The sequence below is a fragment of the Chamaea fasciata genome, unplaced genomic scaffold, assembly GCF_029207755.1.
Source record: "Chamaea fasciata isolate MVZ Bird 193981 ecotype frontalis unplaced genomic scaffold, bChaFas1.0.hap1 SCAF_1, whole genome shotgun sequence".
NCBI classification, from domain to species: Eukaryota; Metazoa; Chordata; class Aves; order Passeriformes; family Sylviidae; genus Chamaea; species Chamaea fasciata.
In genome coordinates, this window is record NW_027094086.1 from 113635763 (window position 1) to 113658203 (window position 22441).

At 38.4% G+C, this 22441-nt stretch overlaps 1 protein-coding gene across 3 annotated transcripts in view; it reads left to right on the top strand.

The window, feature by feature from the left end:
- SLC4A7 (solute carrier family 4 member 7) overlaps positions 1-22441 on the top strand; it is a 161226-nt gene that overhangs the window by 84994 nt on the left and 53791 nt on the right. For 2 of the 3 annotated variants that reach the window (XM_066194214.1, XM_066194211.1), the window contains exon 2: positions 21215-21296. In XM_066194214.1, the coding sequence (XP_066050311.1) occupies positions 21215-21296 (82 nt within the window). Of the gene's footprint in view, positions 1-12088; positions 12229-21214; positions 21297-22441 lie in introns of those variants that run through there. The other variant, XM_066194213.1, reaches the window with a different exon arrangement.

Consider the following 22441-nt stretch of genomic DNA (forward strand, 5'->3'; position numbering starts at 1 on the left):
AGCACAACAGAGAAGCTGAGGGTTGAGCAATTTGTCTTCCTTGGCAGCTGAGGGCTAAGTGAGGTTTCTGGTTTTAAATACTAGTGACTTTCATTGTATCTCTGTTGTTGTAATAGGGAATGCCTGTAATTCAAGGCCTGATCACTTTACAAAGAAATGGTGCCGGGTTGTCAAGACAGTGTAGTGTGAGTGAGTTATCTTCATGCCTTCTTAGATAATGTATTAGTAATATCCTTTTTTGAATGGCCCCTTCAGTGGCTTCCTAATTTACAATAGTTAAATTTTTCCTCTGCAGTTTCATAAATTTCCAATAAAAGCAACTTAAGCAGAGGGGGTTTTTTGTGTTGTGACGTTATTGCTGTTTGTTCATAAAATCTTGGTGAAGAGGTTAGCGTTAGAAAAATTGTGTTCTGTTGATGCTTCAGGATTAATACAAAATATTAAGGATCTTCCATTTCAGCAGTGTAAGCACTGATGTCTCTCCTTTAGAATCATAGAAATCATAGACTCATTTAGGCTGAAAAAGACCTTTGAGATCTTCAAGTCCAACTGTAAATGTTTGTGCTTTATTAATACGCATTGACAGGTTTTTTGGTAACATTGGTAAAAAAGAGTCAAGTTAGTTTGCAACACCTGGGAAGTACATGGTTAATGGTTGACTGAAAGAATATGGGAGTTTTTGGGAAAGCTTAGTTATGGAATGTAGAACTGCTTTAAAGTATCAATAAAGTACATGAAGGTAAGAAAATCATTATTTAAAGAAAAATAAAGTGGGTAATTTGAGGAAGTCCTTAGTGAATGCTCTTCCATCACCCTCTTCCTCCATCCTCTTTATAAAGTGTTAGGCTGTGAATGTGGCTGATGACATCTCTCAAAACTGCATGCCTATCTTTGTCTCCTAATGCTTCTAAAAGGACTTTTAGAAATGTGGGGGTTATCTTCCATTTTCAAATTAATACCCAGAGTAGAAGTGAAACCTGCTGACATAGTGGTTCCAAAAGTGAATTGTGGTGTAGTTCCCTGTTGTGCAATGTGCCCAGGGTGATTCTGTTTAGGAGGGCAGGCATGTTTATAAGTGTAAGTTGCTAATAACATTTTATCGTGTGTTACAAACAATCAAAAAGTTACATCCATTATGGAATGAGTCAAAAGTGGAAACAAGCTTCAAATATGTAGAGCAAACCTTTCTTCGGGCTGCTTTGTTTCATTTCCTAAACAGTAAGGGTAAAGATGTATTGCAGCTTTTTCTACTGCTTTTTGTCTAACATAATTTTCTTGGTATTTGAGTATGCAGCTTCCTAATTTTCTTCAATAAAAAAACCTGGAAGAACTGTATGAATGGAGAGAATGATGGATGTTCTCTGTACTACTGTATAATATCTTCCTGTCTGAGGTTGTCAGAATGCCATGTTTTTTTCCCAACGTATTACTACATTTCAAATACTTAGGCATTATGACCTCAGTTGTTGGCAAAAAGTTCTCCTCCCTTGTATATCTAAATCACTTGTTCATGAATGAAAATTTGGGGTTATTGGCAGGATCAGAGTGCGCAAGAGATTTTTGAAGCATGCTGCTTTCAGGTTCCCCCTAGTGTCCTGGTATGGATCTTGTAATTCTAAAGTGAACTACAGGTCAGTTTTCCTTTAGTGGGAGAGCTTCCTTTTGGCAGTTGTTCTGTCCCAGAAAGAAAAGGGCATCTTACCCTTTCTTTGAGTTCCTGTCAATGCTCAGGGACCTCAGACATCATAAATAGCTTTTAGTAGACAGTTGGCCTGGTTATAAATATTATAAAAGAGCCATTTATTTGCCTCATTGCGCTTGAATAATTTTCCTTTACATGCTTTAAAAAAACCCACCAAAACCCCCCACAACAATGCTTCTGCTAGTGTTGATTTTGATATGATGAAAGTGTTTTAAATTGAAAAGACAGGTCCTTTTGGAAACCTCAGGTTTTTGAGTCTGTAAAAGATTGTTAAAATCAGATATGAAATTGTTACTTGTATTTAAATGAGGTACCTCTCAGACAGAAACGCTGAAATTGATGTTAAGATAACCAAAAGCTATGATGTTGTGCTGCCCCAAATATCAAAGTGCATTCAAATGTCAATAAAAAGGTACCATTTTCTGCCAAAGTTGAATGTCTTATTGTCATTCAGATACTATCTCATTTGGTTATGGTTAGAGTGTAGTAGAAGCCATTTTGATTCTGTTTGTTTTGTACAGGGGAAATTTTTCCAACTTGCTGTTGGTGATACTTTTTCAACCTGGTTTACAGGCAGTTTATTTTCTTCTGTAGAGTCAGTCCTGTGAAGAAATGTGAGAATAAATTCAAATGATCTGGTTGATAGGTTGATTTCTTTGTGTGTGCCCAGACTTAGGTGAAGTAACACTGGAAAAAGGAACTTTATAATTAGAAACATGGGCATTTCCTAGAGCACATGCTCAAATTTTTCAGTATATTATTTAACTATTTCTTTACATGTTACTTTTGAGAGTAGGTGAGAAAGTTTCAATAAAGCTGCTCTTAACTGTTCCTCTTGTGTCTCATATTTATTTTTTTTCAAATTCTCTTCTGTATCAGTTTGAGGTGGAACAGTCTTTTGGAATTATGGAATGATGAAAGCTGTGTGCTTTCGATTGCCAAAAGCCACCATGTAAAGATGTTTTTCCCTCCCAGAAAAACCCAGTTGATACATTTCCAGTTGTATAAATGCATATGCAATTAAGGTATCTGATTGCAGAAAATTATTTGATATCATAACACATCCCCAGGGCTGTAAGCTCTGTTGTTCGTATTTTATATGCCACAGTAAAAGGAAGTTTTGGATTCTGTGTAGGTGGCTTCTCTACTAATTTCATAGTATTGGAAAGAAATACTTGTTCTGGAGGCTTGGTTTCTAAATAATGAGAAACATAATGCAATTTTCTTTACTTTCTCTTTTCTCCTTATCCAATATGTGTAGAAGATTCATTTGGTTTCCAGATACAATTGCTATTGACTAGAATAACTCTTGCATTCTTTTCAGCATTTTAAAATTCCCTGCTAGCTGTGAAATCCTGAATTAAAAATGTTAAGATTAAGTTCCTGTAGCCACTGGGTGTAGCATATTTGATTCATATTGCTGGAAGGTCTTTTGTTTAGATCTCCAGTCTGGATGATGTGTTTTATATATTTGTCTTAATGTTTGGTTTAGTGTGGATTTGGCATGGTATTTTATTTTTTTTTATCTGTTAATGTTATCAATTACGTTTGTAAGGACATCTTAAAGCTGTTTCAAGTTCAGGCAGAGAGTGCAGGAGGAGACTTTGTGTCTAGGGCAACGACTTTGATTTATTGATGCCAGCTTTAGAGTTCTAGGGCTGGTCAGAATTGCTATGATTGCATCGCAAGGAGCATGGCTGGTGTAAGTTTACTCTGCATGTTCAAATTTGCCTGACAAGAAAACCGCGGTAGCAGAATTTTTATGCGCAGACTTCATGCAAGGCTAGACTTCTGTCTTCCAGAAGTGAGTGTGAAAGCCAAAAGCCTGTCTAAGTTCTTTGTTGTATATGCTCCAGTTTCACTTAAAATTACTGTCTCAAATAAATGGTCTTTCCTTGAACATGCATTTGTGCTACTGGATGGTAGTGTACAGATTAAGATGCATGAAAATGTTCTCTGTGGCTTTATTAGAAAGAGGGTAACTTCTGTTGTTCATTTTAAAATAATGAAAAAGGTCTTTTCAGAGAGCACCCTTTTTAATAGTTCTTGGCTAGTTAGAACTCCCATACAAACCATGCTAACGCTCTCTGAAGTAGAGAATTCTTAAGTGTTAAGCAAATGAAGAGCAGCTGATCTGCCTGCCATGTGTTGGATGCTGTCAACTTTTCTTACTAAGTAGCCCCTCAAGTCATAAATTTACAGTAAGAGTCCCACAGCATTTTTTTCTCTTAGCAAGACAAATGTGTGTCTTTCTTGAAAGTACTGTGTTGTAGATTGTCTTTTACATGGTTATTCACAAAACAAAAACTAACAAAATACTAAAACCAGTAGGTGTCCTCGAGACAAAGAATGAAATGGCTACAAGGGAGGTAGGCTTTTTTTTTTTTTTTTTTTTTTTTTTTTTTTTTTTTTTTTTTTGCTAATTTTAGATCTCTATCTTGGTTTCCCTTTGCATTTCGTCAGCTGATCTTTCCTGTAAATGAAGCACCATGTACAGTGTCATGCATGACTCAGCTGTGTCAGAATCAACACCTTACTTTTAAACTGATTTCTCTCAAAACCTGCTAGTTGGACATACATCAGAAAATCAGCTGCTTGCTTTTTTAAAACCGAAACTAAAAGAGCTCATTTGCATAGATTTACAAGATATTAGGCAAGAAAAATAAGAAACAGAAGTGGATCTCCTTTTAAATGTCCCTTCTGAAGGACCTTGGAATGACTCCTAGAAATTTCAAGTTTGACAGTTTTTGTCTAGCAATGTCTTTATTTCAGGCTTTTTAGACTGCTAAGGCTTGTGCTTTAGAAATGCAAGGGGAAAATGGAAGAAATTTTGGCAAGAAAGTATGTGTCTTAAAATATGTCATCCATAAGCTGATTCAACTTCTGAAGCCATTGAAAAACTCAAAACCACCCTACAAGCTCAGAAGTGACTTGTCAGTTTTAGCTTTCTGAAATGAATGCTAACTGAGTTACATGTTCATTCTATAATCAGAATAATTGAATCAGAAAATGATCTGGGTTGGAAGGCACAGTCCTCTAGTTCCAGCACGCCTAGCATGGGAAAGGGGACACCTTCCACTAGACCAGGTTGCTTAGAGCTCCATCCAACCTGGCCTTAAACACTCTCAGGGGTGGTCAGCCACAGCTTCTCTGGGCAACTTGTTCCAGTGCCTCACCACATTTCTTCCTGATATCCGATATGAGTCTATTCTCTTTCCATTTGAAGTGCAAGAGACTTTCTCTCAGCCTTTCCTCCAGGGAAGAGTGCTCTATCCCTCTAATTATCTTGTTGGCTCTCCTCTGGACTCCCTCCAGCAAGTCCATGTCCTTCCTGTGCTGGGGTCTGTCTCACTGTAAAACCAGACCAAGTGGGGTCTCACTGGAGTGGAGTCATGGAATCACCTCCCTAAAAGTACAGACTGCGTTGTCTGGGAATTGAACTCTGGCCTTGTGCATGGCAGGTGAGAATTCTACCACTGAACCACCAATGCTGGTGATTTTTTTTTTTTTTTGGCTCATTTTACACATTGTCATTGTTAGAAAAAATTGAATAAACCAAAAACTTCTATTCCACAAACACGTAGGCACCACCAATGTTGATTTTTTTCCCCTCTACACATCTAGTGAAGAACTTTACTTTCACAATTGAGAGTTGCTTGGACAGCTTTCCCTGGCCCAGCACTTTGTAGTAGCCTGAGTGTATAATGCCAGTGACTGTGGCCAGTCTGGCCTCATTTTTCATGTAATTGAACCTTTTCTATTCACCTATAGGTGTGTCTACAGTTTCCAAATTGACAGTAGCACAGAATTTTTGATTTCTTTTTAAGTGACAGTGTGTCATGCCTACTTTTCAGAGGTAACCAGAGCGATGCTTGTCGAAGTTCATCCTGTGATATTGCACACCACCAGCATTACCATGTCCTCTGGCATGTTTCCTGTGTGTGTGCATGTGGCTGTGGCTGATGTGCCCCCTCAGCTTCTGGGTGTCCCTTAGTCTGGAAAGCATCTTGTCAGTGTGGGCAAGGGCAGGGAAAGAGCCTGGTTCTTGTGAGAGTGAGGAAAGGCAAAGGGGTCAGAAGTGGGAAAGCATCAGATCCAGTGTAAGGCAAAGATGTTGCCTTGTCAAAATATTATGAGAAGAGTGGAAAGGGATTTGAGTGGCACCTCACCATTTCTCTAAGCTGAGATTGAAGCTACAGCAGTGGAAGTGTGTGGTTCCACTACAGTCTGAGTCAGACTTTGCTAGAGTTGCTCCATGATCCTGCTCTACCTCCCCTGGGCTCAGCAGTCTCCCCTGCCTGTGCCTCACTGGTACTGAGTGGCATCCAAACTGAAGTGGCAAAATACCATTGGTGCAGTTTTACTGCTGGATCACTTTCCTGATCTGGTATGTTGCAGGTTCGCATTTTAGCCAGCACTAGCACAAAACAGGAATTGCAGCTTTCTGGTATTGTCTGCTTTATTAATAAAATATATATGGATTGCTAAAACTTACTTTTTTTGGTAGCTGTGAATTTGTTGTGGTAGAAGCTTGCTAGTAGACTGGCTGGTTGATATCCAGCATGTGGTAATAATCTGACTGGCATTCATGCTGCAAGGATTTCAAATACCTTAAAGTTCTTCAGCATATCTTTGGAGATGTGACTTGTGGACTTTTTATTTTGTTGGGTTTTGTCTTGTATTTGGATTTTTGCATTTTTAAAAATAATTTTATTAAAATAATCTGCAGATGACAGCACCTGAATCATGTATGTTACAGCACTTAGCTAAAAATTTATGATTAAATGCCACCGTAGTTCAGATTGCATGAGCAGACTGTGTTTCCATTCTGCCTGCCTTCTTATTAAAAAGAAATGTTGTGGGCCAGCAGAGTGCTGATTCCTCCTCCTGTATCAGTTACCTATAGATATTGGAAACATTGCCCTACCCTCCCGCTATAACGTACTGAGTTTTGATTTGTAGGTAGTAATTTTTGTTCACTGTGAATGTGTGTTGTCAGTAAGTTATACAGATACTTGATTTAACTGGGATGCTGTTGTATGAATATAGAATTTGAGACACAGGGAAAGCTGAAGGTGGAGAATTAAGCCTGGAATTCATGCAAATTGGTGAGATTCAGTCTTTCGCTTTTCTGTGGGATGACTTATAGATGAATAATCATTCAAAAATTGCACCATTCATGGAAAGAATTCTTTTATTTATTAGCTTGCTGATAGTTGATGGTCTTGTCAAGGAGCTGTTCTGTTGGATGTAGTTTGGTTTGGTTGTACTTGAGCAATTTGTCCTAACTCAATAATTGGATGGTTTGACTTTTTTAAATTTATTTTTTGTTTTCTTCTTTTGCTATTTCCCTTCTGAGGATCTGCGGTCAGGGAAAGACCTTCTTGTGCAAGCATTTAAAATAATGTCAACAAAAACAAGATAAAATTATTTAATGTCAATGAAAACAAGATAAAATTATCTGTCTCTTATTATGCTGCTTTGTAGCTGGACTCATCAGCTGTTCACAACAGTGCCATCTATTCTAGGGAATTAATCTAGAGGATAAGTGTTTAATATTTGGACATTGACCTGTTGGAGTGAATCCAGAGGAGAACCACCAAATTGATCAGAGGGATGGAGCACACATCTGAGGAAAGGCTAAGAGACTTCGGAATTGTTCAGCCTGGAAAAAGGAAGACTTTGGAGTGGTCTTACTGTGCCCTTCTAGTACCTGAAAGGAGCCTACAGGAAAGATGAGACAAGACTATGTATGACAGGATGTAGTAGCAGGGCAAGGAATCAAATGGAAAGAGAGTAAGTTTAAATTAGATGTGCAGGAAGACTCTTTACTGTGAGAGTGGTGAGGCACTGGAACAGAATTCCCAGAGAAGTTGTGGATGCCCCATCCCTGGAAGTTTTCAAGGCCAGGTTGGAGCTCTGAGCAACTCTGAGAAAGGTGTTCCTGCTCACAACAGGGAGATTGGAACTTGATCATCTTCAAGGTCCTCTTCCAGCCCAAACCACTCCATAATTTAGAATATTTATATAAGTGGTTGTAGAGCAGTTAAACATATGGCTTTGCTTAGGTGGTCTTAGTTGTGTTGAAACAGCCCTGATCATCTGTAGTTCTTGTGAACTTGCACAGTGATCTAAGACTATTTTAGGATAAAAAACCCCTAGAATATCTCTCAAAAATGCTGGCAAAATGCCTGGAGATGAATTTAGCTGAAGGCAGTATGTTAGTCTTCTGAAGTGAGCAGCTTTGAATTCTTCTGTGTCTCCCTACCATTTCCCCCCCCCCAAAAAAAAAAAAAAAAAAAGAAAAAAAAAACCAGAACAAAACCAAACCAAACCAAAACCCAAAACAAACCTCCTGGAAGTTAAAAAACCCAACCTCCTGAAAACCCCAACAAATCAAATCACCCAACCCTCCCTTGCCTAGCTCAGTGACCGTTTGCATGCTGACCACTTACTTGTACATGCTGCTGTAAGATCTTGGTGGGGTTCTGTTGGAACATGGTGACTTTAATCCATCTATACTGAGGGACGGTTTTGAGTCCTGGAACATGTCCTGGAAAACTTTACACACGTCTTTTGTTTTTCTACATCATCAGTGTATTCAGATCAGAATGTGGTGTGATTAATCGAGTAGTACATAGTACACTAGAGAACATAGTAATCTTGCTGTTAATGAGGATTCAGGTTATAAATTTCAGTGGGATCTCCAGAGAATAAGTACTCAGCTGTCCAAATCATGTGCAATTGTGTAATGTCAGGAGGGCTTTAACTAGGGATCTGCCTCATGTTGCCTCTCAGAATCCTGGTGGCTTCTGACAGCTGTCGTGCAGTGTGCTGAGAAACCCAAGACTGCACTACTGGGGCAATACACCAGAGATTATCTGTACAGAGTACATCTATTCTTTTTGTCCTTTCTTTTTTTGGAAAAACCCAGTTCCATGTGTACATGCTGAGGCAAGCTGAAGCATGCTATGCAGATGTATATCTTGGGAACTAGGTGTTATATAGAAATTGTTTACTGAAAAATACTTATAAGCAGTAAGACTTTTGGATTTTATTTTTAATTCAGTAAATGATGAGCCACTGCTGGCAAAGGTTTCTGTGTTCCCTTGCTAAGGCAGTAATGTTTCTTTAGAGGAATACCATGTATTTAATTTTCTTGTAATAAAAAACTCCGAGGAAGTTTTCTTAATATGAGTTAGTAGGTTTCCCTTTGATAAGAAGTTGAACAAAACCTTCTGTAGAGGTGTTTGACATATGAACTATAGACTATGTCATACAACTTGCCTCCTGCAGCATCTTAATCCCCTAGCACCTTGCCTTCCTCCTCACTCCCCCCATGGCCTGGGCCACCCTCACCCCTCCAAAATAAAGCCTCATGTAGAATTATTGTCATGCTGTCTCATTATTATTTCTTGTTGGTGGCGGGTGGTTTTTTTTTTGGTTTTTTTTTTTGTTTGTTTGCTTGTGTTTTTTTTGTTTGTTTGTTTTTCTTTTTTTTTAAATTCGTTCCTAAAGGGAGATGCTTTGAGCTTGTTAGATGCTGTCCTTTCAGCTGCATGAAGACGGGTGGCAGTGGACTGGTTTGGTTTTTTGAGGCTGCAATGTTAGAAAAGATAGTCTCAGTATCATAGACTAATTTGGGTTGGAAAGGAAACATAGGGGTCATCAGCTCCAACTCCCTGATCTAATTTGCTCATATAAGGAAGGGTTAGTTTTGGACTATGGATGCAACTCTTAGCACCTTACCTGCCTATCCCCCAAGCCAGGATTTTAAGTATCAATAGATTCAGAGTTTACAGGGCTGCATGTGTGGGTATGTCAGTATGGTCTCTCTGCAAGCAAACAAGCACTCAGTTTCCTTGTGCTCATATCAGTGTCCGATAGCAGCTGGGCTGGAGCTCCTGTGGTAAATCCTGCTGAGAGCTCAGTCCTGCTTACTGCAGCTACTTTAAATGTCCTGCCATTTCAGAATGGCAGATTAAGCACAGCTCTGCCTGCTAGACACTCTCCAGACCCTGCAGCAAGGCAGTTCACTGGTTCACTGCCACTTCATCATGGACTGGAATCAGAATTGCATATCACTTGGGAAAAGATGAAAAGTTTTTCAAAGATGTAAGAACTCACATGAAATTTTTTTTTTTTTTCTAGATAAGTGGTACATACTCTTTTGGACCCATCTTTCAAAAATGTGCTTTTATAGAGTGAGATAAGCTCTAATAAGTGGAACTTGAAAGGGTATAAAAGTGAAAAATAAGAAGGAGAGATTGAAGGAAAAGTGTATGTTTCATGATAGGTACTTATGTTTCTTTTATTTAAAAAAATGCCCTCATATAGTTCATAGAGATTTTTTTTGCAGCATTAAACATACAGTTAAAATATTGCTCCAGCACAAATAGTTCTGCTCTGAGTTCTCACAGTGTTGTCACTAAACATGTTCAAGGATGTGATAATTTTGAATATATTTGCCTACAGTTTGTTTTAGAATACTTCTGTAGTTAAACATGTTGAGACAATTGCAGTTTAAAGTTGCTCTGCTGCTCTCCATTTGATGGGGAGCTTTTTCCTGGTATTTACTCTAAGGGAAGAGCTGACGTTTATCCACAAAGTGTTTTGGTATGGGACTTAAAAGACAAAAACTTCCATCTGTTTGAAAAAAACGTGCTTGCATTGCTTCTGAGTGTGGTGTTTGTTTGTTTGTTTGTTTTGTTCCAAGACTGAGTGTCTGTTAACAAGGAATTGGTTGACTACAGACTATAAAGAAATTTCAATAAGCTGCTTCATAGAGGTGTTTTTTTTTTTTCTATAAGTGTTCAAACCAAGCAAGTGCTTTTTTCCAAACTTATAAAAATGAAAAAAAAAAATCAAATGTGTGATTCCCTAAGGAATATCCTCACTCTATCCCTAAGGAATAGACAGCCTCTTTTCCCTTCACACACCCACTCCCAACCTAAACAAACATCTTTTTTACTTGTAGCAATTGAATTACTTCTAGTGTGGATTTATGCTAAGGAGCAGTTCATTGAAGTATGGGAGAGCCACCAGGACACAGTTCAGCACAGCTGTTTCAGTATTCATCTGAGCAGCTGAAGATCTGCATGAATCTGTGCTCTGTGTTAGGGAAAGAATAGGTGTCATTTAGGATGCCCAGTTTAGAAGAGATCACTAAGAGTTAGGGTATCTGATATTTATGTTTAACTTTGTGTGTCCTGTGTGAATCATTTAGTTTATAGCCATTTGTGTATGGCAGCAGGGAGCCTTCAATAGCTTGGAAGTTAAAAGATGCCGTACGTGTGTTAGAGTGAACTTCTATTTACAGAGTGGAAACAGACTACTTTTAACTCTCTTGTCAGCACTATCTGAGAATACTTTCATTAGCCTATGGTTAGAGAATTTTCTGGACTGAGGCAGTGAGAGGAACTGAATGTGGCCTTCTGATTTCTGTACAGCTAGGTGATAAATACCATCTTCATAGTTGCTCAATGTATTTGCACCAAGTTCCTGGACAGTATGTTACTTGTTCTATTTTGTCCAAGTTGTTGGTTGGGGTGGCACCAGTCCAGCTTCATCACTAGAGTTCTCGTCAAACAAGCCGTAGGAATAAAAGAAGAAAGAGGAACAAGCAAGGCAGTGGCATGTTCTTAAAGGTTAAGTTATAGATAACTCCTTAAAGAACCAGTTTTCCCATACATTTTGTGATGGGACAGGGAGATTAGGGTTATGTCAGTGATGAAGAGGGAAAGAGTGATGAACCTCTGAATTTGATCTGCTGGAGTAGAGGTTGCATTTTTCAAAGGCTGGCTTAATGAAGGAAAAAATACAACTCCTCATGTTGTACCTGAAACAGAGACACCTTACTTGGGGAGGATACATGAGATTAATTGCAGCTAACTTCAATGCTTTTTTACCTTTTCAACAGGAGGGGAAAAAAAAAGAGGATTTTTCTTTTAGGAGCTTTGGTTTACTTTGTTGAACAAGAATATATAGCTTATGCAAAAAAAAAGAAAACCAAGAAACACCTGCATTGGAATGAGTATTTGGTGAGAGGTTGATAATACAGCTATGAGTACACTTGGCAGATGTTTGACTTCTGAGTTTTTCTGTTCTGGAACCTGAGGTGCAAATGCGTTTTGTAGTGCTAATGAAGTCTTGGATCAGAGAGAAAATATTACCTTGGAACTGTTCTTAGCAGCTGTTGATGCAGAAAATTTGAAGTGTGGAACTCTGTTTCAGTTCCTTTTTTGGTATTCCCTGAGCTGGAATTGAAGGCATGCCGTCTCGCCTGTTCTGCTGCTGTGCGACCCTGCCGTAGCCGTAATCAGTGGCCTGGGAGATGAGCGACTGGAGTGATTGGCTGGGGAGCAATTTCCCGGAGTACATCTGTGTCAGGCACAGCGAGCTAAAGCAGTCATGTATGCGCAGGCTCTGATCTCTGGGGAGGTTCATTACAGGGTTTCGTACAAGGGCATTCTCTGCTTCTGTACATCAGCATGGAAGAAGCTCGTCAAGGGAAGAAAATGCAACGTGTATGTAAACAGCAGCTGTGTAACATAGTAATGGCTCGAATGTGATTTGATGCGAGTGATATTTAGCAGCTGTAGCTCAGAATTGTGTGCTACCTTAGACTCAGTAGTTGTGGAAGAAATTTTTGAAAGATCCGGTGATAGAAGTAGTAGTCTGAGTAGAGATTTGTGTATTAGGGAAGATATTTGCTGTGTTGTTAGAATTGCTTAATCATAGTACCCAGCTTAATTCAGAAAGAAAATGTGCTCTTACAGTTGTGACAGTATACTGCCAGACTTTGAGAGTGGTTGAGTGTTTTGGATTGGGTTATTTTTTCTTAGGCATTATTTTGAGTCAGCCTTTCTAAATTTGAAGGTTATCAACTGTGGCTTTGCTTGATTCTGTGCAAGTATAGCAGGCATATTTCTGGTCGAGAACCTTGTAATAGCCAATTAATTGTACCTTTTTGACAAAAAAAGGAAGGTGAACTTAATGAGCTGTGTAACTGTGGTAAAGTGTTCATGGAGATAACATTCTCTTCAGACCTCAGTGGCACAGCTAAAAAACTCCATTTGTGAGGATTTGTACAATGAATTCTAATATTGGTGTTCTAGTATTAGTATTGTACAGTGAATTCTAGTATTGCTTAGCTGCTGTATGGGTTGTCATTACCCCTGCCATGTAACTGCAATGCAGCATGTAACAGGGATTACTACCTAAAAAGTCTTCTGAAAACTAAAATCTATGGGGTGGAGTTTTCCTAAGGTGTAAAACTCTAAAGGTTCCTGAATTATTTTATATATGACAACTAAATTTTCTATTCCGCCGCGTAAGCATAAGAAAGAGTTTGATTTAGATGTGTTAAGAGTGCATCAGATTGCAGTGGCCTTTTGTTTTGTCAAGGTCTCTGTAGTACAGTGCTCGATTTTTGGTTTTCGTTGTGGTGCTGCTTTCAGCTCTGGGCACAAAACTCTATCAAGCACGCATATGGCCTAGAAGACTAGGCAAAGATATGAGGTGACTAGTTGTAAACATTATAGTACTTCTGCTTTTTTTACTTGTAATTTCCGGAATTCACCTAATTACTTTTAAGTGAATGGACATACGGATTTTTTTTGAATGAAATTTAGTACTGTGAGGCATTGATAAAATGCAACTCTGTAAAATAGTTACTATAATAATAGATATGCAATTTGATATCTTGTGTTGGACTGGTGACAGTATTTGCTAAGTTTATGCATGGTGGTGAATTTTCTGGCTTGCAGAGTACTCAGGCTGAATTCAAATGGGCTTCTAATTTTAATCAAATACTCACCTGTACCTTAGTCATACTTTGCTAGGAATCAAGCCATCCCTTTCTTTTGTGCTTGTTCTAACCCAGTTTTTTTGCTGAATTGCTGTGGTGTGCCATGGTTGATAGCCATTCACAATCGTGACCAGTCTCTTGTTGGTATTATGTTTTCTTTTCTTTCTGACTTTTTCTCACAGTTTAATTTTCTATTGCGATTAACACAAGCACTTGGTTCACTGTCCAAAGACTTGTTTAGTTTTTCTGGGATGGGACATGGCTTCTCTTGCATGTTGTGGTGCTCAGTGTGACCCTGGCTGGAGTAAGGCCTGCTAGAACTGAGATAAAACTACTTATAAACATTAGATTTCAATAGTGCAAGAATCAAAACATTAGCGTGTTTACAACTGCTTTTTTTTCCTGAAAGGGCTTGGGTTTTGTGGTGTTTAAGTAGCACACATACGCATCTTTAGTGCCCTCCACATACAGTTTTGGAAAATTAAAAGTACAGTGAAACTTCTGTAGAGCCTGACTGAAGTCTTTTGATATCTTTTGGACATACTTGTCCAAACAAGGTTTGTAGAGCTGCTGTGTTTATTGTAAGTGTTCTAGAAGCAGATTGGTCAGATGTATTTAGTAAGGTAAGCTGAGCAGTTAATTAGAGGATTAGTGGGCCAGAAACACGTCTTAAGTATCCCTAACCTCTTCCGTTACAGTTGTGGTCTTACTGAAATAAATCTAAGTGTCACACCTTCCTGCGAGGTTCTGAGTGTAGCTTTGATTAGGAGGGGCTGTCGTTTACATGTGAGGATTGTTGTGTAAAACAGGAATTGGATAAGCACAGGTAAAATTCACAGGAAAAGGGGGAATGTGTGGTGACACCAAAACCACTGAGCTGAACTAGAGTCATTCCTGTAGTGCTTGAGCAATACCCTCTGCTAAGATAGTAGGGGAAAAAACTCTGGAAAGCAGCTGTTCCTGTGTGAAGGAGAGCATAGAAAATACAACTAAGGGGGAACCCACCAACAGTATGCTTCCTATTTTAAACCTGGCAAGTGTCCTGTTTGTGAATTATTATTAATTGTGCTCTCATCTGTGTATATTTAGACTGGAAGGCCAGCTAAAAATTGTAGGATGACAAAATGAGACAGGACTCATTTATATTTGGTGCATTTTTCCTAGGCTGTTAGGTTGATGTGCTTGATTTAGAACTGGTAGTGTTTCATCACTCCGGCAATTTCTGATGATACACTATTGCTGCATAGAGACTCTGCCCAAAGAACTTACTTCAAATGCATCTACAGGACCACTTGCGCAGTTCAACTAAAGTTGAAGAGTTTGATAGATTGCCTGATATCTTCAGTTACTGTTATTTAGAAAGAACTGGAATTTTTTTTGTATCCTGGTTGTCCTTCAAGAAGGCTGCAATTGCTGTCCTGCCCACTGTGGGCTCAACTTACTTCTGGTTTAAAAGCAGAATCAGTCTGAAAGAGAAGTAAAACAATGTATTTAGAACTTACCAAGTGCTACTGTTAGTTGTTCCTGCTGGTAAACCACATCAAGAAGCCCTTCCTATTTACTCACTTTTAACTGAGGCTGCTTGGTGCTGTGTATGGGTGGCAGTGGGAGACCTATGGGGTAGACCTGATGCTTGCCTGAAGTAGAGTGATTGTCGTTCAACTCTGCATACAGTGTACAGAGATGGCCTTAACAAATACTGTTTTTCTGGTTTCATTTCTTATACCTTTCAGGGTTGCTGTCCCTGGTAGACTTAATCTCCTAATTTTGTGAGTCTACAACATTGGTCTTATCTGTTTTTTTACTCCCTGCAGTATTAGTTCTTATTAACTTGCAGCACTGGGAGGTTGAATGAGAGGGGGTTGTATGTGCATTCTGTAAATTGGAGTTGTATTTTATTTCCTGACTACATGGAGTATTATGTCTGCTCAGAACAGAAATGCAGACTTCTGAAACAGACCACTTGGGAAATGTGGCTATGAAAATGCATAATGAATTACCCTGCGTGTTCTAAATTATCCTGAACAATGTATTTCAATACCTGTGTAACAAAACAAGTGAGTTTGTTTATCTATTTTTGGAAAAGGTCAGTTTTAAAATATTTTATAGATGTACATACACATACCTAGGTACATTTGCAAAGTGAGGTTTTGCAGTTCCTCTTTGGTAATCTTCGAGATACATGGTCAAAATGAAGATTTTAATTCCTTTTTACAGCTAAACCTTAATTTTTGAAGCAGAGCAATATCAACAGTCTTACATTAATTAATTTTTTGGTTTGTTTTTATCACTGGAGCTTTTCTTGATGGATGTCGTATCTGTCTCCTGAATGCAGATCTCACAAAAGAGGGCTGATAATAAAACAAGAGTCCTACTTTGGCTATGTTTCCTAAGGTCAAGCCACTGTTGATGCTGATTCAGTTTGCATTGTTGCTGTGGGCCTCTGCTGTTGTGTCCTCTTGCAGAGAGCACATGGATGGATGGTTTGATCCAGCTGAACTGCTCCTATGTATTCCTGGTGGTGAAAGAAGGAAGAACAAAGCATGAAAGGCAAAATGCACTGCGCACAAGTTCTCATGTGCTGTTGATCTTGGTAAATCTACAGCAGTGTGCTACAAAAGTTTGCCAGCTGGGTCTGTAAGCAGGGTGTGCTCCTGTTTTGAGAGGAATGATTTGTTGGTGCCACATTCCAGCCTTAAGAGCTAAATCCTGTCTGCCAGATCTCTTGTGCCTACAAAAGTAGAGACGTATCCATGGGTTCCTGTGGGAAGGAGGGGGGAACTGCTTGCTTTCTCTTCAAGCTGGAGAGATTGGGATACAGTTAAAGTCACAAAGCAGTATGTAGGACCACTGGGATGGTGTAGGCAGTTGTATTAGTATATTATTAAAATAAGAAGCGTTAAACTGTTGGCCAGGGACAGATGTATAAAGAAAAAAAGTTGATATGAATAAACTCCTCCCTCCCCATCCTGAGCTGGGGTTATTTATTTTTTGTTAGTTGGTTTTTGTGTTTTTTTTTTTTTTTTTTTTTTTTTTTCCTTCTTTTTGTACCTACTTTAACAAATGCTGCAGTGAAGCTTCTTTGTAGCATGAAAGTTATAATGTAATTTTTTTGGCAGGGGGAAGGGTAATGGTCTCTGTAGAGGTTTTTTCTTTGTTTGTGCCCTCTCTTAAGCCCTAGTTACTTCCATGAGCACTAATACAGTCCCTTCTGGTGCTGCAAGTCATTCCCTGATTCTACTGGGGAAGAACTTTGGTCTGAGTAAATGTAAATGGAGCACATAAACATTGACCTAGCTAAGTAATGGTCTTAAATGTTGAGCTCAAATTATTCTTAGTTGGGTTACTGTATTGCTCATAGCTTTCAAAGGTTTAATTAGGGGTATCAGCCATTTATGATCACTGTCTATCACCAAAATGATTTGATTGAACTGTATTTCAAGTACCTTAAAAATGTGCTTCTCGCAAGTTGTCTGTCTTGGAAGTGGCTATTCAGTAATGCACTTTGGCAGCGTGCCCGTCTGAAATCTGTCGTGTGTGTGACTGCACAAGGTTAAGTGAGTTGCATGGTGAGAAGTGCTTGCAGAGATGACAGTGGAAACTTGCCTTTGGATTTAATACTCCATGCGTCATATTCGTGCTAGTCCTTGAGATTGCAGCTACCACGTACTGCTGCAGGTTGTCAGTTCTTCCAAACTCAGTGCTTTCCATAAAAATTCATGCAATTTAGGTTTGACTCTTCTTTCAATACTGGTTTTAAAGAACATGCAGCATTAATATGGTAGATACCAAAAGTGTACTGTACTAAATGATGACAGACACTTGAGAAGGTAAATAAGTAGCGTTAACAATTTCTGATGCTTGCTTTTCTGCAAGGGGGAATTACTCTTTTCTCACGGACTGAGAAAAGACATTTGGAAACCGGAGGTGGCAAGACGAATCCTACTGGGAGTCTGCTGGAGCACTGAGTATTTGAAAGTCTTGTCTGATGTATAGCAGTTGAAAAGGGATTTCTTTTCCATGCTGAGGAGAGTTAGAAGGCTGAGAAGAGAGATTCTAGTGTATGCAGGCAGCTCTAGCTGAATATGAAGGTTTTACTGGAGGTTGTTTCTGCAGTATGTTTATGAGTATCCAGAAATCTGGTATTGGGAAAAAGTATACTTACTGTGTCATAATCTGATATAGTGTATCTTAATACAGTGTGCTAGGCTTTTTCTTTTATTTTTTTCCTTTGAAGTACTCCAGATTTGTTCTGTTTTTATAAATTACCTTCTTGTTTAAAAAAAAGTGCATACCAAAGGTGAAAGCCTAATCTCTCCCTAGGGCACCTTGGTTGCTGCTTATGTTGGTTTTTTTTCTCCTTCTCAATTGTTCTGTCTTCTGACTGAAAATGAAAGTTATGTACATTCTAAATTAGTCTTGAATTTTACTTTGGCTTGTCTACATCAGCTGTATTGGAGCATCTGTGGGATTGGCTTACGTAAAGTTTCACATGCAGTGAATAATAAACTGCTCAGGAATACTTGGTTTAAGCTCCAGTCGTTCTCCGCCTAAAAAGGGGAAGTGGGCAAGTTTTCCACAATCCCACTGTTCTATGTTTACATAAAAAGTTCAGAAAGTAGATGAGAGAACTAAAATGGCAACTGTAAAATTTTCCCTCTCTTCAGTGCCTTCAACTGACATGATAGATCATCTATAATTACTGGAAATGCATGCCCTACAGACTTTATTTTTAACCAGGAAATGTTGCAGTTTGGAATTACTTTATAATGTATTTGAATATTTTTGATTTTTTTACCTGACCTAAGGCAAATGTATCTCATACTGGGATTTGCTCTTGGCATGACAAAACAGATATGTTAAAATGATGCTTTGTGTTTTTCTGAACAAAGGCTATAAATGATATGCTTCCTTCATGTATGATATTTGTGGTTGTTAATGGTTTATTCTTGGAAGAGTCTTTGCATATGTTGAGTACTTTGAGATAGTGATAGAATAGTTTGCAAGGGCACGCATGCCTTCCTGTAATCTAATCTTAAAAGACATGTTACTTTCACATGATGTGGTCTTTGAAGGCTGCTTCTGTATGTATGAGTTTGGCAGACAATCTTTTACTAAAGCAAAGGGTTATAAAAATTAATAACGTGATATGGGGCACACAGCAAACCCAGTTTCAAAACGTTATTGAGAGATAAAAGTCTTTGTTTATGTGTATATTTTTCACAGTGTGTATGTAGTTTCCTACTGGTCTGCAGTCGTTTGTATCATCTGGAGAAAAACTTTATTCCTTTGGTGCTCAAAAACTGTGTTTGCAAAATTCCAACTGTCCTAAAAGGACTGCTGGGGATGGATGTGTTTAGGTACAGGATTTTTCAGCAGTCAGTGGCTGTAACCATGAAGCTAATTGTGGATCAGGTTTTGATAGCAGTTTTTCTATTACTATTTTTTTTTCTATTCACATATAAAAACCCACTTAAGGTAGTTTAGAGGATTTGTGATTCTTTCATTTGTTTCTATCTCTACTTGGAGTTTTATGGTAACGTGCATACTGTATGTGTGTGTTTCTGTGAACAGTGCAATACAGTGGGCTCGATTTTGGTCTGTGTAGGAGACAGGAATATACTGTTCTCCCCCATACTCCCCTCCCATCTTATTACCATGACACTTGAAAAATTTCTACCACTTCTTTATTAACAGGTCCTTGGAACATTTTCACAGTCTTGCCCAACAGATATCACCTCAATTTTTTTAATTGTACCTCTGTGGAGTGTACAGGGGTTTGATTTTTCTAAGCTGCATGCAAAACTGTACTGTCACTACAGTGCAGCGGTAGTGACAAAGTTAGGTTACTGTGTAATGCCCTTCTTCAGGGATGCCCATGAAAATTCCTGTTTTCAGGGACACAGCTGAGAATTGACTTGTATTCAGTTTTCAGAGGTTTATTCTGCCATGTGCTACTCTTTTCCCTTGTGTTTTTTACTTTTTATTTACGTAGCACCAGCTGCTTTTGGTTTTTTGTGGTTTAGCTGCATCTAATGTTTTTGTAAACCTCATCAGAAAATTTTTCCCAGCATGTGGTGCTCATCCTCTTCATATGCTTTAATCTTCTTTCCTCAGTAGTTAAATATTGAGATTTTTTTTAATGTATATGCACACAATATACTATAATAAAGATACTTTTTAAGATCAAGGAGTTCTGTGTTCAAAAAACATTTTTTTTGTGAGTGGGAGTTGATACAATATGTTTTATCTTGTACCTGTTACACACAGTTATGTTGTTTTTCATCCTTGCCACTTTCCTGTGGGGTGACAAACTTGTTCTATATATAAAGTAATTGCATAATTCTAAGGCCAAAGTTTAGTTGAATGTCAACACTGGTAGGGTTCTCAGTTCCTGTAAGACTCCTGATTTAGGCTTCAGTTTTTCCCTCATGAAACCATTATCACAGATCTTTTGTGGATTGATGTAGATGCATCAGATCAATGTAAATGCTGCTAGAAGCAGTGATCAAACAGATAAATTTGTGAATCTAGTTATCATGTGGCCACAAGAGAAGTCACTTTGGTGAGCTGATCCAATGGAAAACGAATCAAGTTGTTATAAAAGAGCGAACACTCCCCCCCCACCCCCCAACAAACAAACAATAAAAAACCCACACCGTTTCTTAAGTGCTTTTTATCTGATTTCATGATGGTTAGGTCTGACTTAAGGAAAAAAGTGTGCGCCCAAGGGAGCTGAAAGATCAGGGACAGTAATCTGTAGCAGTTAGCCTTGCCCTTATATTTGGATGTAAAAACGTTACCCTTAGGCAGTTCTTTTGGAGAACCAGCTCCATCAGAATGTAATTTGTGAGCTGTGAAAAGTGGACTTGATTCTAAGAAATGCAAACACGTGGAGAAAGGCAACTTTAATGTTGTTTTGTTATCAAGTCCGAGATGGGCCTGAGATTTCTACTACTCAGTTACTTCATTTTTGTCAAGATTGAGCAAAAGGCAGTTTTAAGTTCTGCTTTAGTGATGTGCTAACTATGATTGGAGGACATGTTCAGAGATAAGCCTGTATCTATTTCAAATATTACACGTTATCTATGAGTGGTGTTGTTTCACTAGTAATGGAAGCTGAAAAGGTCTGCTGGAAATTGCTGGGTTTTTTAACTTTGTGGGTAAAAAAAAAGTGAATTAGGTTAACAAACTGGCTGCTGAAACCTGAATGAAGCAGTTATTTTGATATTTCCAGAGCTGTTGGAAAGACCTTAGGCTGGATAACCTAACCTTTTTGCTTGCCCTTTGTTCAAAAAAGCTTCTTACTTGTGCTGGAAAAATCTCACACAAGAATTGCCCCCTAAAGAGAAGACCTTGAGATCTCTCAGTATTAACTTCTGTATCTTTTTATAAATTTACCAGTTACTTTATTGAAGTAGATTGATTGCTGTTGAATAAAAAACTAAAAGAATACTACCCTTTTGAAATGTGTGTCCTGACTGTTGATATGATGAAATCAAAGAGCATTGCAGGAGGAAATTTTATGGTATTTAGCCTATCTGTTGATTTACTCTTTTCCTTCAATGCAGGGTAATGTTTTCTTGGAAAATTGGATGGATGGGTTTTCAGTGACGACATACTATTTCAGAACATACTTGGGAATTTAAGTAAAAACATAGTTCTATTTAGTTTTAACTTAAAATTGTGTCTTGTTTCTTCAGGGTCATGATGAAGAAGCTGTTGTGGATATGGGCAAAATCAGCTCTACTATCAATACAAATTTTGAGAAAGAAGAACTAGAGAGTAAGTTTGTGGTGGTTTTCTGTTTGCTTAACATGCATTTTTTGCCTAGGGATAAAAGATGAATTTTCCTTGCTAAAAGGAATCAAAATTTTATGGCTATTGTGAAATTCTGGGAGTAAAACTGGTGAAAAGCAGAGGTGACCTGCTCTGGTTTTTTGTCTCTGTGTATGCTGGTAAATATCCACTGTTCTAATCTGTCACCAAAAGGAAAAAAAAATATTGAAGCTTTCCAAGGAAAGCTTGTTTCTCGACTTAGGTTTGAAAAAATTATTCCTGTTGGTAAGTAATTTTCCAGCATGAATGATGTCACGTTCTGCAGAATTAAGAGTCAGGAAACAGGGGTCATGAGGGAGATGTTTGTTTTCTTTTCTGAAAGTTAAGTACCCTTGTGATTGTGGTCATGCACTTCAAATAGTGGGAGTCTGAACAGACATGTTACTGTCCTGGTTCCATAGTAAACTGTATGTTCCACAATCTGCTGTCAGTAAAGCATTGTGGTAGTCTTCATTATTTGACTCGGATTCCCACATTTAGCAATAAAAATACCAATGATTTAGTTTCATGTAGGAGAATGTAAAATTAAATATTTAATCTAAGACATGACTTTTTTTCTTACTTCATAACGAATTAGTTTGGGATGAGGATTCATGGATGCTGCTTAATGAACGAGGACAAGACTAGGGAGATCCAGTGTTAAAATCTTCTTTATTTGCCTTTCACATGGAATGCTCTGAAGCTTAGTTAACATTTCTGGAATGCTAGAAGGCAGTAGGTTCACTGAGTAGTATGGACTCTTACTGCTTCAGCACACTGGAAAACCATAATGGCAGCAGTTTCTGGCTGAGAAAAGTTGATTTAGGTTGCCATCACATTTTTCTTTGTCACGTCTTCTATACTATGGTATAATAGGAGACAGTTTAACGCGATTGAAGTTGTTTGCTGCTGTTGCAGTTATACTCTTGCTCTGTTCCCCTCATTCTGTCTGTTTTCTGTCTTGTGCTGACACTCCCATTGGCCTGGCCAAACCAAAAGCCCGGCTGAGTGTGTTAAGCCATTGGAAAATTTAACATTCTGACAAAGGAAGGTGGTCAAGATCTCAGCTGTTGAGCACCCGAAATGCCGCACAGATGGATGCGTACCAGAGC